Source organism: Cyprinodon tularosa, unplaced genomic scaffold (genome assembly GCF_016077235.1).
Source record: "Cyprinodon tularosa strain WSP-4 unplaced genomic scaffold, ASM1607723v1 ctg443, whole genome shotgun sequence".
NCBI classification, from domain to species: domain Eukaryota; kingdom Metazoa; phylum Chordata; class Actinopteri; order Cyprinodontiformes; family Cyprinodontidae; genus Cyprinodon; species Cyprinodon tularosa.
Window position 1 is genome coordinate 310,032 of NW_024039167.1, and position 13,996 is coordinate 324,027.

General features: G+C 38.8%; 1 protein-coding gene across 1 annotated transcript in view; it reads left to right on the forward strand.

Annotated features, from left to right (window-relative positions):
* LOC119793206 (inactive phospholipase C-like protein 2) overlaps positions 1-13,996 on the forward strand; it is a 45,680-nt gene that overhangs the window by 18,491 nt on the left and 13,193 nt on the right. The window contains exons 2-8 of the mRNA XM_038300250.1: positions 6,478-6,579; positions 6,754-6,903; positions 7,082-7,242; positions 7,847-8,300; positions 8,482-9,693; positions 11,158-11,407; positions 11,746-12,032. Of these exons, the coding sequence (XP_038156178.1) occupies positions 6,478-6,579; positions 6,754-6,903; positions 7,082-7,242; positions 7,847-8,300; positions 8,482-9,693; positions 11,158-11,407; positions 11,746-12,032 (2,616 nt within the window). The remainder of the gene's footprint in view (positions 1-6,477; positions 6,580-6,753; positions 6,904-7,081; positions 7,243-7,846; positions 8,301-8,481; positions 9,694-11,157; positions 11,408-11,745; positions 12,033-13,996) is intronic.

A 13,996-nucleotide genomic window follows, 5' to 3' on the forward strand; every position in this document is an offset into this window, starting at 1 on the left:
TTACACAGTCTCTTGTTCGCATAATTTTAATAACTAAAATATTCCGAATGATATGCAATATAATTGTGTTAACAGTTTATAAATAAAAAATAGAAATATAAGATGTTACAAATCTAGCCTAGTGTTTAGAGTAAATGTGTTTTGTTATAAATGTTCCAAGTTTACTAAAGACGTTTATGAAACCCCTCTGAACTTGCTCATCACATGCCTTCACTGAGTGAAACCTAAAAATAACCAAACTCATATCTAGATTTGAGAGTAAAGTAGGTTTCGCATGACATTTTTTTTTTCATTCTCTTTCTCTCCCCTCTGTTGTCGCTTGTCTCTGCTCCCAGTAGAGTTACAGGAAACTCTCTGTGACAGGCTGCTTCCTGTTTTGAAGCACACTGGTGGTTTTGAAGGGTCTTGCAATTTGTATGAGAAAAAGAAAGTAGCGCCTCTGTGATGCAGACGCCTCGTGTAAAAACGCAAGGGTGAATGAAACTTGGGTTTTATCAGTGAATGGGGGATGAGCTTGAATTTTTTCTTTTTTATAGCTGGCTACCATGCTTCTTATGTCATGTTTGTATTAAAAAAATACCAACTATTATATTATGGTTTAAACATTTGTCCGCTTGCTGGTAAATGGTGACCTCTGATCTTATCTAGCGATGGTAATTATTCAGACTGCTGCGATCGTAGTTTTTTATTACCTGTTTGAGCTTTCTAGCGCTCATTCTGCCATGAGCTGCAGGCCAACAGAGGTCACCATAAAGGACAGAATCCATAATGGATAAAAACTAAATTACAGTGAATTAGGCAAATATGCAGGCTTTCTTTGATGATGCTTACAGCAACGAAAACATTATTTTCAAGCACATTTATGTCACATTTATCAGACCCTAATCAACTCAGACTCACCCTGAGTTCATGCAGGCAGGTGAACACATGCACCAGCCGACATAGAACAACCTTTAAAGGCAGGAGTGGAGTTTCCAGGCAATTCCTAAAGGGCTGGTTTTTAAAACTCAGCTTTATGGCGGCTGCAGGGGGATCTTGGCAACATACGACTCACTGGGTCACTCCGATAGTTTGCATATGAAGGGGAGAAATTAAAATCCAACATTGAGGTTGGACAGAAAAAAAAAATGAGTGTGAATAAAGACCCCAACCACTGCTACACTTAGGAACCCTCCTGTATTGGGTTATTTTCCCAGGTAGAACCTGCAGATCAGCCATGCTACTCGCTGTTTACCAACTCCACTTTTAAAGCAGTGGTGCCTTGATATGAAGTATTGAATTCTATGCTGCAGCTGTTTTTAAGAACTGGATCCTGTAAGAGCTCAATATTTGTTTTGATAAATTTAGGTGTGTGTTTTTTTTTTTGTGTAGGTGAAATTGATTAAAACCCAGGATGCCATTCTTTTGGTGCGGTGTGCATTTGAATTTTGTAAGAGGAAAAAAGGGTGTCTGATTTAGATGTTTAGCGACACAAGGTATAGTATGTGGTGGATGACTTGGTTCCACTGCTTCAAATTCAGCAGCAGAAGAAAGTTCTGTTTTGAGGATTGTTATTCATTTGATCCTTTCAAATTCATAGAAGTTTGCATTTTAACTTTGCTCACTCTCTTACAAAGATATGGTCTCAGGCTTGGGGGAGTGGCGGCCTCACAGTAAATGTTGCAGTGTTAAAGTAACACTATGAGTTTTAAAGTAACACTTTGAGAGCACATTTGGACCCACACTAATTCAGAGTGGGACCAAATGTACTCATGAGTGTTACCCTAACACTGCAACATTTACTGTGATAGGTCTATGAACCTTGAGGTTGTAGGTAGTGTTGCCCTGATGCCATTTTTTGGCCCCGATACCTGGTTGTGCAGTATCAGTTAATACTGATACCATCTGTTTAAATTGATGTGCGTGTGTGTGTGTGTGTATATATGAAGAACTGCATACTACTTGGACGTAAAATAATTGCCATCATGGCTTTGTCAAGCTGCTGCCTACTTTTGTGAAGCAGGAAAAAGACTAATACAAAGTGAATCCAGTAGAACCTTTTATTGCTGACCTGGAATGGGTGACAATAGTTGAATAAACTTTTGACTCTCAAAATTGTATTATTTGTTGGTACTTGCCGATACCAATGCCATTATGACTTTGACTTTGAATTGCTCTAGATTACACCATATTATACCTAATCACATAATTGGATCAGTTTAGTGTAATTTGAATGTGTTTTATTTCATTATATATGAATGCATGTGGACCAGTTTGTGTTGTGGAGTGCTTGAGATGGCATTCGTTATGAATTGTCTTTATATGTACTAACAGAATGTTTGTTGAGTGTATAATTTGATTCCAGAGTGCATTTCACTCATTGCTAACCCTAAGAGTGGTGTGGACAGTCCTGTGTGGTTTCTTTGTTGTTTCCATCATATTCTGTTGCTAAGCACTGTCAAGATTTGGTTGCAGAGGCAGGGAGGCAGAGTTGGGTTTCTTGATGATTTAATGAAGTGTTTTCAAACAAGTGAGGCAGGTATCCAAAAATCCAAAAATAAATAAAGCAAGAAAAAGTTAAACCAACCAGAAAACATGGAGACATCAGGGGACAAGACTATCACGAGGAGGAAGACTCAGAGAGACAGAGTTCGAGGAAGTTTGACGAGGAACCAGCACTGAGGAACTGCATAAGGAGTATATTTATGGGAGACTGAAACAAATAGAGGACTAACGAGCAGATTGGGAGCAGGTGTGGACAGAGCAGACAGGAAAAGAGCTAGAGAAAGAGGAGAACACAAGAGGACAACAGAGGGCAACAAATAAAACCTGAAAACTGAAAAATAACCAGAGAACACAACAAAAAAAGAATTAAACCACTAAAACTAGAAAACATGGAGCAAAGTAAACTGAAAACTCAAAAGAAAACATAACAGAACCAGAACTGTGACAACCTCAATCTTGGCCATGACAGGTGTGAGATTTTTATCCTATAATAATCTGCTCTACAAGTACCATAACATTAATCTAATTGTTTTTATTTTCTTGCCTTCCATAAGTGTCCATGTTTTTTTTATTTTTTTATTTATGTGTTACAGCTAATATTTCATTTTTTTTTATTTTTTTTTTATTTGTCTTTATATCCAGTTAAATTTTTCAGCTTTCTTTTGGACTGCTGGCCTGGAGTAGCCAGCAGTAGGTTGGGTGGGGCAGCCCTGAACCACAAACTGACACTCCTCCTCGTTGATGTGACTTTAGAAAGTAGGAATAACTTGATGGTGAATTACTTTGGTTTTGAAATAGTTGCTTTTTAAAACCTCTGTTTCGTGGGCTATCTACTGCCAGGCTCGGGAGCTTGTTTAGAATCTGTACCTCTTCAGGATGTGTCCTATTACTTATTAATGTGGGATGGTGTGTAACTGTCTTGTCAAACCGTAAAAAAAAAAAAACAGAAGAGGAAATTGTTTAGTGTGTTTCTATTAGGTCATAAATGCTTAGTTATGAGGTTTAAAAGAGCCTCAGAGGTGCAATTATTGATAATTTTCTCACAAACTAATAAAGATGAACCATGGATTGAAGCTGACCTTAATCTCTTTCTTGCCAGCCAAATGGAGAACTGGAAAAGGAACGTGTGATGGATGGGTGGACCCATACAAAAACATTTAAAGTCTGGGATTTTCATTTAAATAGAAAATACTGAAAATGTAATGGGGCTAATTTCAGAACAGAGGCATTGATTAGCTTTTCCCATCTTCACTTTGAGTTATAGATTTTCTCCTTTAGTCATCGGAGCTGAAATTGGACAGGATTCAAAGGCGATACCGAATGATCTTTGAACGAGCAGAAGATTCATCAACTCTTCTAAAAGCCAAGGTTTCATATTGGTGAAGTGATGATGTGGGGCTTGCTGTGGTTTAAATCAGTGAAACGTGACTGAAATTCTACTTTTCTTTAAATATTCTGCAATTAAATTGGAGACAGAGGGGGGTTCTCCTGCTCAGTCTGTTTCCATCTCTTGATTCTCTAAAAATGAGTGATGCTGAGCTGCTCCTCCCTCCGTCTGAGGGAGCTTCTCTTCCTTTTCATCTTAACTCATGTTCTTCACATGAAACGGGGCTATGATCCTTCCCCCACTTCTAATCTGGCATCTGTTGCATCCCTCATGTTTCTTTCATGTTAACAGCTCTTTTCGTGTCTTTTTTACATGAAAGGCACAAGTGCTCTTGAAGTTAATGTGAGGCATTATTTTAATAAAAGCAGAGTTACGATGATGATAGGGTATTATTGAGTGTCCACAGATGTTCACTCCAAAAATTATTTGTTCTACTTTGGAAAGATATGTTCTTAAAAGTGGAATAATCAATCAGTTTAACAAAAACAGAAATCTTCCTTTTAAATTTTCCTTTTTAACACTATTTTGCACACCTAAAATTCCTTGAAAATGTCTATTTTTGTGGTATAGAATTATTAGAAAATATATAGGACCATTTCTTTTGGTCACTCTCCGAAAGGGGAATAACAAAAAGGCATGCCATAAAGGACAGATCCATGTTTATCTTTATCCATCAGGAATTGGCTATAAGACAATTGCTATGGCCTCACATTGATTATAATGTTGAGGACATCTGGAGCTAGAAGAAGTTAACCTTGCGAGGGAGTTTAAAAAAAATACTGTTAACTCTCTCTACTTTTTGGGAGTTATATCCAATCCAATTTTATTTGTTGAGCACTTAAAAACAACCCACAGCTGACCAAAGTGCTGTACAGAAAAAAAATAAATAAATGCATAAGTACAGATAAAAAAACAAAACGGCTAAAACATGGATAAAAATAATTTTATCAAACCAATAAAATTGGGCAAAAGACAAAAGGAATAAAAAATTTAAAAAAATAAAATAAAGCCCACTGTCTTGCTAGGTGTTATACGCACAACATAATGTAAGTTTTGTTACACACTTCAAAAGACATTCTGTATTCTAGCAGCATGTAAATGACTAGTCTTTCTACTTTTCACAAATGAGACCATTTCTGTTTCCTGTAGATACATTTGTTCTGGTGGGTAATGTTTAATAGCCAAAGGTTCCTTAAAGACGACTTTTCACGAAATTAAACCAGGTGAAACTAATACATTTTCAGTTGAGGAGTTCTGGATAGAGCATTTTGAAAGACGAAAAGATTATTATTATTTTTTTTATCTTAAATGCAAAATGTTTATATATTTTTTTTACAATTCTGTTATAATTACTGCTCTAAGTGGGTTGCTCTGTCAGCTTATATTTTATATTCTCTATACTCCAGTTAATGAATAATGTATTACTAAATTATTTGATGATTATTTCAATAATCAATTAATAAATATGAGCTCATATGCCCCCTGAGGAGGAAGAAATCATTAATCCATAAGCAATAGGAGACTTAAATCATTTGGTAAACCTATCCAGGATTCTTTGTTGATTCTGTTGGCTTGCAGTTTAGCCACCTTGAGTGTTAAAAGCTGCTTTGAAAAAAGCATTTAAAGCAGATGTTGAGCACCAAATGACACTTCCAAAACTCCAGCATGTTCAGCTGCAAGCCCCTAGAATTGACAAAGGGTTCTGGAAATGCGTTGGAAGACCTGTAAGAAAAACTCTTCAAAGGTCCTTTTACCCTCTAAGCATGTTATCATTGCCATGACTCAGATGACTGAGAATACATAGGTTCATAGTCATAACTAACCTAGGAAACAAGAAAACTGCTGTCTCACTTAAGGTGAGTGTAAATGTCTGAGTTTGGCTATAGACATGTATGTAATTGAGTCACAATGAGTCTCTCTGTAAATTAAAAAAAACACAATCCTGTAATTTTGGGAACACTGTGGTCCATTGAGAAGCTAAAGTCAACCTAACTGGTCCAGTGATGAGCTTTGCTTTAGTTGTAGCACTATGTCTATCTGCTTTAGCATGTGGGCGTTTTTTTTAATGCCTCCAGATGTAATTACATTTACCTATTAATCCAACCTTAAATATTGCTAAGAGTTTTGATTTGATTACGTTTGGATAAATTTATCCAAAATCAAATAATTTTTTGCCCGTTAAGTATATTGTCTCATCCGAACAAGGCTGTTCATGTGGGCGACTTCTAATAAGCCGATAAATCAGTAGGAGGAGCAGTGGTGGTGTGCCTGGATAAACAGATTGAGCTCGCCAGCGTCACTGAAGAGGGAAAAATTAGAATGCTGTGGCCTGCTGCCTCCGTCTAGTCAGGTATGATTAATGGAGTAGAGTTGAAGGGCAAGGGCAAACAAAGGCTTTTAGTGTGGATTTAGAAAAAAAAAAACAACTACAGATCAGCACAAGCCAAATAATCTGTATGCTTATATAAGATCATTGTTTTTAATCCCTTGAAGTCCATTGTGGGGTTGAAAATGTCATAAATAGGCAAGGAATGGTCTTCATAGATGCTGTCTCTGTTACTTATCACCCCCATTCAGTTCGTCTGGTCTTTTCTCTTCCTCTTCAGGATGGCTCACGTGCCGGTCGTGAGAAAAAGAAGACTGTGTCCTTCAGCAGCAGCCTGTCAGAGAAGAAGATCAGCAGCGCTGCCGGGTGTATCCACTCCATGGTGTGTCTGCAACTGTCTGACCTTTTGCAGAATAACACTTACATGATGTACATTAAATATTTACGGTTTGACACATGCATCAATGTGTAGTTGTTCTAACACCCAAGAGAGCTTGTTGCTGTGTTTTGGAGCTCTGTGAGTGACAGATACTTTCATTTTTTTTTTTCTTTGCAGGTTGAAGGCAGTGAGCTGAAAAAGATCCGCCCCAACTCCCGTGTTTATCAGCGATACTACCTCTTGGATGCAGGCCTGCAGGCTCTGTTCTGGGAACCGTCCAAGAAAGAATCGGACAAAGCTCGGATCTATCTCAACTCTATACGTGAGGTGGGTTTGAGCAACAACAAATGCAGCATCAATCAGCCGGCCCTGGCTTCCCCTCTATAAATGACCTTTCTTCAAGCGAAGCTTTAGAGAAATTTACAACCTTCAAACATACGGAGGGGAGCAGTTATTTTGCTTTATGTGGCATCTGACGCGGGCTTTTGTGCATCACAAATTCTAGGTCCGGATTGGCCGTAACACGGAAACCTTCCGCACCAGTGGAGTTTATGAGCAGGTTTCGGAGGACTGTGCATTTTCCATCATCTATGGAGAGTTGTATGAGAGCTTGGACCTGGTGGCTAACTCTGCTGAAGTGGCAAACATTTGGGTTACTGGACTGAGGTACAGAAAAAAACAAAACACACAACTAGAAAAGTAGTGCTGTTTTTTTTTTTTGCTCTTACCAAGTTGTATTGCATCAATAAGCAGATTATTCAAACATCAATGTTTTTTCAGACGTACTGTATAGTGAATTTAAACATTTCTGTTCAAATATATGTAAAAAATTAGACAAAGGTCATTTTAGAACCTATTCAACCATTTAATGTGCTGTACATTCTTCATAACACAATTTCAGTGGGCAAGTTTGACACATACTGTAAACACCACTAAACATGGGCAGAAGAACATCACATCCACAATTAAATATGGTGGTGGCATCATGATGGTCAGGGGTTATTTTTCTCCAGATGGAGCTCATGTATACTGTTGTCTTAACGGTTCATTTGACACAGAACTGCTTTTTCCAGAGGGTTAAAGAAGAGACATTTTTTGATTAGTCTCTTTCTATAGTTGTCTGACTTCTGCCTGTTTTTAAAGGCGACTGATATTTGAGCAAATTCTCAGCCAACTTATCTAAGAATATCAGGATTTTTTTCCTGCATTAAACCAAAGTGACATGTCTTGTTGCAAAATCAGAGCCCCTCTTTTTTTTTCCCACTTCTAGGTACCTCATGCAGTATGGCAAACAGGCGCTCGATACACTTGCCAACAGTCAGGACAGCCTTCGCCTTCGGTGGCTGGAGCAGTTGTTCTCTTCTGCCGCTGATCTAAATAAACAGGACGGCGCTGAGGAATGGATTCTGTTGCAGTCGGCCATTAACTTGGTACAAAGTGTGAATCCTGGAGTGAGCAGCGTAAAAGTGGAGAACAGGTTTAAAGAGATCCAGAGACTCAGGGAGAAGATGTGTAATGAATCAGGATTTAAAGACCACACTGGAAATGAAAAGCCATCAGAGAAAAAAGAGCAAGTAACCAAGCAAGAGTTCATTGAGGTCTTCCATGACTTCTGCACCCGTCCAGAGATCTACTTCCTGTTGGTGCAGTTCTCCAGCAACAAAGAATACCTTGACGCAAAAGACTTGATGAAGTTTATTGAAGCCGAACAGGGTGTGGCACAAGTGGGTAACATAAAATAATGCTTAGATTCAGAAAACAAGTCAAAGGCGCTGTTTGGTTGAGCTAGTGCTGCTTGGAGGAATAGTTATTGGTCTAAAACATTTTCTCCTTCTGTCTTATGGTAGTTATAGTCTGTCTAATTTCTCCATGTATTTCTCAGTCTTCTCTCGATTTTTCCTCTAGGTGAGTGAGGAAATGAGTCTAAAACTCATCCAGACCCATGAACCATCAGAGGAGGGGCGACAGCAGGGACACATGTCATTGGATGGCTTCACCAGCTACCTCACTTCCTCTGAGTGCCATCTGTTTGACCGGGAGCATAATACCATCTGTCAAGACATGTCCCGGCCTTTGTCTCACTACTACATCAACTCGTCCCATAACACCTACCTCATTGAGGACCAGTTTCGAGGTCCCTCAGATGTGTCTGGCTATATTCGTGCCCTAAAGATGGGCTGTCGATGCGTGGAAGTGGATGTTTGGGATGGCCCTGATGGCGAGCCAGTGGTGTGCACAGGACACAGCCTGTCCCGTCCTCTGGCCCTAAATTCTGTGTTGGAAGCGATTGGAAGGTTTGCATTTGTGGCATCGGACTACCCGTTAATACTCTGTATTGAAAACCACTGTTCGCTGCAACAACAGAAAGTTTTGTTGCAACATCTCACAAAGATCTTGGGGGATAGACTTTATAGGGACCCACCCGATGAAGGGGCTATGTACCTGCCTTCACCGCTGGCATTAAGACATCGAATCCTACTAAAAGGTAAAAAGCTTGAGCCCACCAATTTAGGCGGAGAGGATGGGGAGGTAAGTGAGGAAGATGAAGGAGCAGAAATGAGTCAAAGGATAAAAACAGTAAATGCTGGTGGAACTGAGAAGGATGTTGTGCAGAAAAGTATCTCTCTAACATCTTCCTCTCAGTCTAACACGCCTCATCCTTCCCCTAAACGCTTCCAGCTGTTGAGAGAGCTGTCAGACCTGGTAACTCTATGTCATTCTGTTAGCTTCAAAGACTTTAAAACCTCATCTAAAACTCAAAAACCTTGGGAATTGTGCTCCTTTCATGAATCCCTGGCATTGCGTCTTGCTGGCGACAGCCCTGGAGACTTTGTCAACCACAACAAACATTTCTTATCACGAGTTTACCCCAAACCTATGCGCATTGACTCAAGCAATATGAATCCCCAGGACTTGTGGAAGTGCGGCTGTCAGATTGTATCAATGAACTTTCAGACAGCAGGACTGATGATGGACCTGAACACGGCCTGGTTCCGGCAGAATGGGAGCTGCGGTTATGTGCTGCGTCCAGCTATCATGCGGCAGGAAGTATCTTATTTCAGTGCCGACACCAAAGACACAGTACCTGGTGTGACTCCACAGCTGCTACATGTAAAGGTAGAGCATATTTCATAAAATTCTCATTGTATGCTTTCCTTGATGACATTCTGTCATCCAGTTTCTTAATGTTGCAATGACTTTAATAACAATATATTAAAATATCCTGAAACATGAAAAAAATAAGAACTAAGATTTGATTGCTCATGACATTGTTGAGTTTAGAGATTTGATGTGTTTTTTGAAAATAAGAGCAGATTTTGTGCCGATTACTTTTCTGAAACTTTCATAGAACTTGCTGGATATTTTCCTGGAATTTTTTGTTATCGTATGTTAATTATGCCTTTGCACATCAGTGATTTTAAGAAAGTAGTCTCAAAGTTCTGGAAACTGCTCCCTTAAATGCATTTGCTCTGATCTCTAAACTTAAGTTAATGTGATACATTAAGTAAGCTGTAAGTTATGTCTGTTGGTTTATTTTGTAAAGTACAAGCATCCAAATTACATCACCAATAAGGCCAAAGTAAACTGAGTTCTTGAAACTAGCCCCAAATTTGTAGAAGGTACTAGATTAACAATCATAATCAGACCCGTTTCTTAATTAAATCTATTAGTTTAGGAAAAGTAACCCTTAAGTTTTAGAAAGTAGCCGATATCAGCTCAGCTCCTAACACAGCCCTATCCAAAACCCCATAGTGTTTAATAGACATTCCCATAGGGAATGTCTATTAAACGTGTGTGTAGCATGCACAAGCCCATTTCTCCTTGTTTTACTTGCAGTGATGTGAAATGGATTTCTTGAAATAGAATGCCAAACTTACCTGTCCAGTAGAAACTTTGCAACCGAGGCATCAGTGGGAAGCTCGACCTGTGCTTTCAGTGTACGCCATCGTGTGAAAGAATCTCCCAAAAAAACTCTGGTCTTGTTTCTCTCTTCTGAGGCCTTTCTCTTCTTCTCATACACTTCGTAGACACTTTTTCTCTTACAACCCTCTGCCTTTTTCAAAGCGGAACGCAAGCTTTAGTGGCTGTCTGAAACCATAGATCACCATACATATATGCCTGAAAGGGCGCATGCACAGAAACATGTCACCATAATAAATAACAATTAGGAGGAACACCTGTTATGATGATCCACCTTGGAAAAGAACATCCTCCACTATACCTTTAAGTTCTCTATAACTAAACCTTTAGGTTTAGGAAAGGACAAGATTGCTATTCAACTCATAATATTACCCAATTGGCACATTTCCAAAAATAGTATGGGATGCAATCTGAACATTTGGAAAGAAATAAATTGGTCCCAGAATGTACCAGGTTATGATTAACCTCATATTACAGCCTGCTGCCCAAAAATAAAATGTAAGTTCTAATAGATGTTCTCTAATTAATTTATTATAACCCACAACCTCTTTCAAGTAAATTAATCAGGTTACAAATAGAGCCTGGTCTCATAAGGTAACTGATAAGTTCTGTATAATTTGAAATGATGAGTTTTAGGTAACAGATTTTATTTTTCCCCAGGTCATCAGTGGCCAGAATCTTCCAAAACCAAAAGGCTCTGGGGCCAAAGGGGATGTTGTAGACCCTTACGTGTATGTGGAGATCCATGGCATCCCAGCTGACTGCACAGAGCGCCGCACCAGGACGGTGACACAGAACGGGGACAACCCAGTATTTGATGAGAGCTTTGAGTTCCAAATCAACTTGCCTGAGCTCGCCATGGTTCGATTTGTGGTGCTGGACGATGACTTCATTGGGGATGAATTCATAGGTCAGTATGTTAGGTTTATGCATAAACAAAGGCTTGAATATGGTAGTTGTTTATACCCATACGTCACACCTAAAGATATTCTGCGGGAGCTTTGATCTCAGCATTGGAAATGTAAGGAGTTTGTTTTGTGCTCTCTGCATGGCATGTGGTGCACATAAAGCAGGACATGAGGCATCATCTATGATATGAAAATATGCGTTTCCTGTGTATTACCCTGGGGAATCTTTCTGTGCAGATGTCAATACCACATGTTCAAAACATTGAAAAATAAAACAAAGCAACATTTCAAATCAAGTTTTGCTTTATTTTCTAATTTAAGAAGTTCTCAACTCCTGCAGGACAGTATACCATACCACTGGAGTGCCTCCAACCAGGCTACAGACATGTGCCCCTTCAGTCCCTCACAGGGGAGGACCTTCCACACGCCAAGCTGTTTGTGCACGTGGCCCTCACAAACCGGAGAGGAGGCGGAAAACCTCACAAAAGAGGCATCTCTGTACGAAAGACTCGAAAAGGGAGAGAGTATACGGCTCTGAGGGACTTAGGAGTTCGGACTGTCGATGAAGTCTTCAAGATGGCTGCTCCACTTTTGAGAGAAGCGGCAGACTTGAGGGGTAACATGCAGGTGAGGAATCATTTATTGGAATTTTTACAAGGTGGTTCGGTTTAGGGCTGCAACAACAAATCGATAAAATCGATAAAAATTGACTTTTAAAAGCGTTGGCAACGAATTTCATAATCGATTAGTTGTGTTGCGCGATTAATGCATCATCCGCCGCCGTCGTCAACATTGCCACTTGTTTGAAACGCGGGAAGAAAAAAAAATACGGCAGAGCGAGCCAGCTCTGCAGGTGAGCAAAGGCTGTTTTCAAAAGGCAGTAACGTCAACTCTTCTAATGACCGATACCGCAAACGCAAGCTGCGTCTCAATTCGCAGACAGCCTGCGCTTTGTAAAGTGAAAAAAGTCGTAACATACAACTTTTGTAAAAACAAATTAACATGGCACGGAAGCACCACTGTTATGATGCAGCACCTGAGAAGGAAACACGTTGGAGCCTTTGATGGCAGTGAAGAGAGCTCATCAGCAGGGTGAGCGACCATGTTTGTTTCGTTTTAAAGGCGAAGCGTACAGTTTCTCAGGTAGCTCATCTGATGCTTTCCTTACCGTGTTAGTAGGTTACAGACAGTGATAAGGTTGGCTGCTTATTTTACTTTTAATTTCATTTGAATTAGCTTAAGCAGCGTTTATATTTTCTTTATAAATAAATTAACTTGCAAATTATGAGGGCAAGGCTTTTAAAGTTTAAATCTTCTGGCAAAGATAAAGTAAAGAAGATCCTGCAATTTATGGAAGTAAAGCAGAATAAAATCCAGCAAGATCAGTAATATGTCAATTAATTATATGCTACATTCCCATGTAAATATCTGTCTTCGGAGGATGTGTTTTTACCACCCCTAGTTCTCTCATTTTTATTCCAAATACAATTTATAATTTGAATCACAGGGCTATTTTTATCTCTATGGTTAAGTATTTTCTCAAGTAGCAACGTTAACTGCTATACTTTCCTGTCTTAAAAGGCAGAACTCTTCTAGAAAAAACAAAAACTCATTTGTTGAAATGGGGGGACCTATTGTTTGAACCCCTTAGGGGGTTTTACAAACAAAAATGCCTGTCTTTTTTTGCGCTTTATGAAACAAAGTACCCTATATTTTGTGGATGTACAGCTACATTTCTCATGTAAGTTTGCGTAGTTTTAACACAAACATTTATTTTTCATATTGCACCAGTACAGTTAATGAGCAACCTGTACTTGTGTGCTTGTTTGTTCTGTCTAAAATGTTTATTTTGGAATAAAGAAGTTAATATAAAAAATATTTTTTGTCCGATTCATCGATTAATCGAAAAAATAATCGGCCGATTCATCGATTTTTAAAATAATCGTTAGTTGCAGCCCTAGTTCGGTTATTTGATTGCTAAAACAAAGACTCAGACATTTAACATAGTGCATATAGCAGGTAGAATAATGCGAATGGCTCCTCTTCTCTCCTCTTCCACAAGAACTTCCTGAGGAATCCATCCTTGGATTAAGCTTCTCCGGTGCAAGCTTCAAAGCAAAATATGAACAGAAAAGCAATACAGCTCCCACAAACACCTGCCAAAGTATAGCTGTGTTCTCTAATCCTCAGTTCAACTCAAACAGAGCAAAGCAATAATATTTTAAGACTTAAGTATAACTAGGTATCCTACTTATAAATGGATTTAGAAATAAACAGTAAGTGGGAGCTTAAATATGAGTCATCTGAGTCCAATCTCAGCATAGATGAATCTTAAATTAAATGAGGTCAATCAGAGCAACTTCCTTTTTTTGAGCCGTAAAATTATATTCAGTTTTTTTAGACCTAAAAAAGATGGTGTTAAATATAGGGACAATAACTTAAGACACTTCAGAAAAACCAAGCTAGTTGTAATCTTTAACTATATTGAGTGAGTTGCTAGTACTTTCATTTTTACTTTTTCTCCTTTTATTTTAGAAGTTGAAAAGGTTAAGTTTTGTGTTTTTGTTATGAAATGAGGGAAAACTAACTTT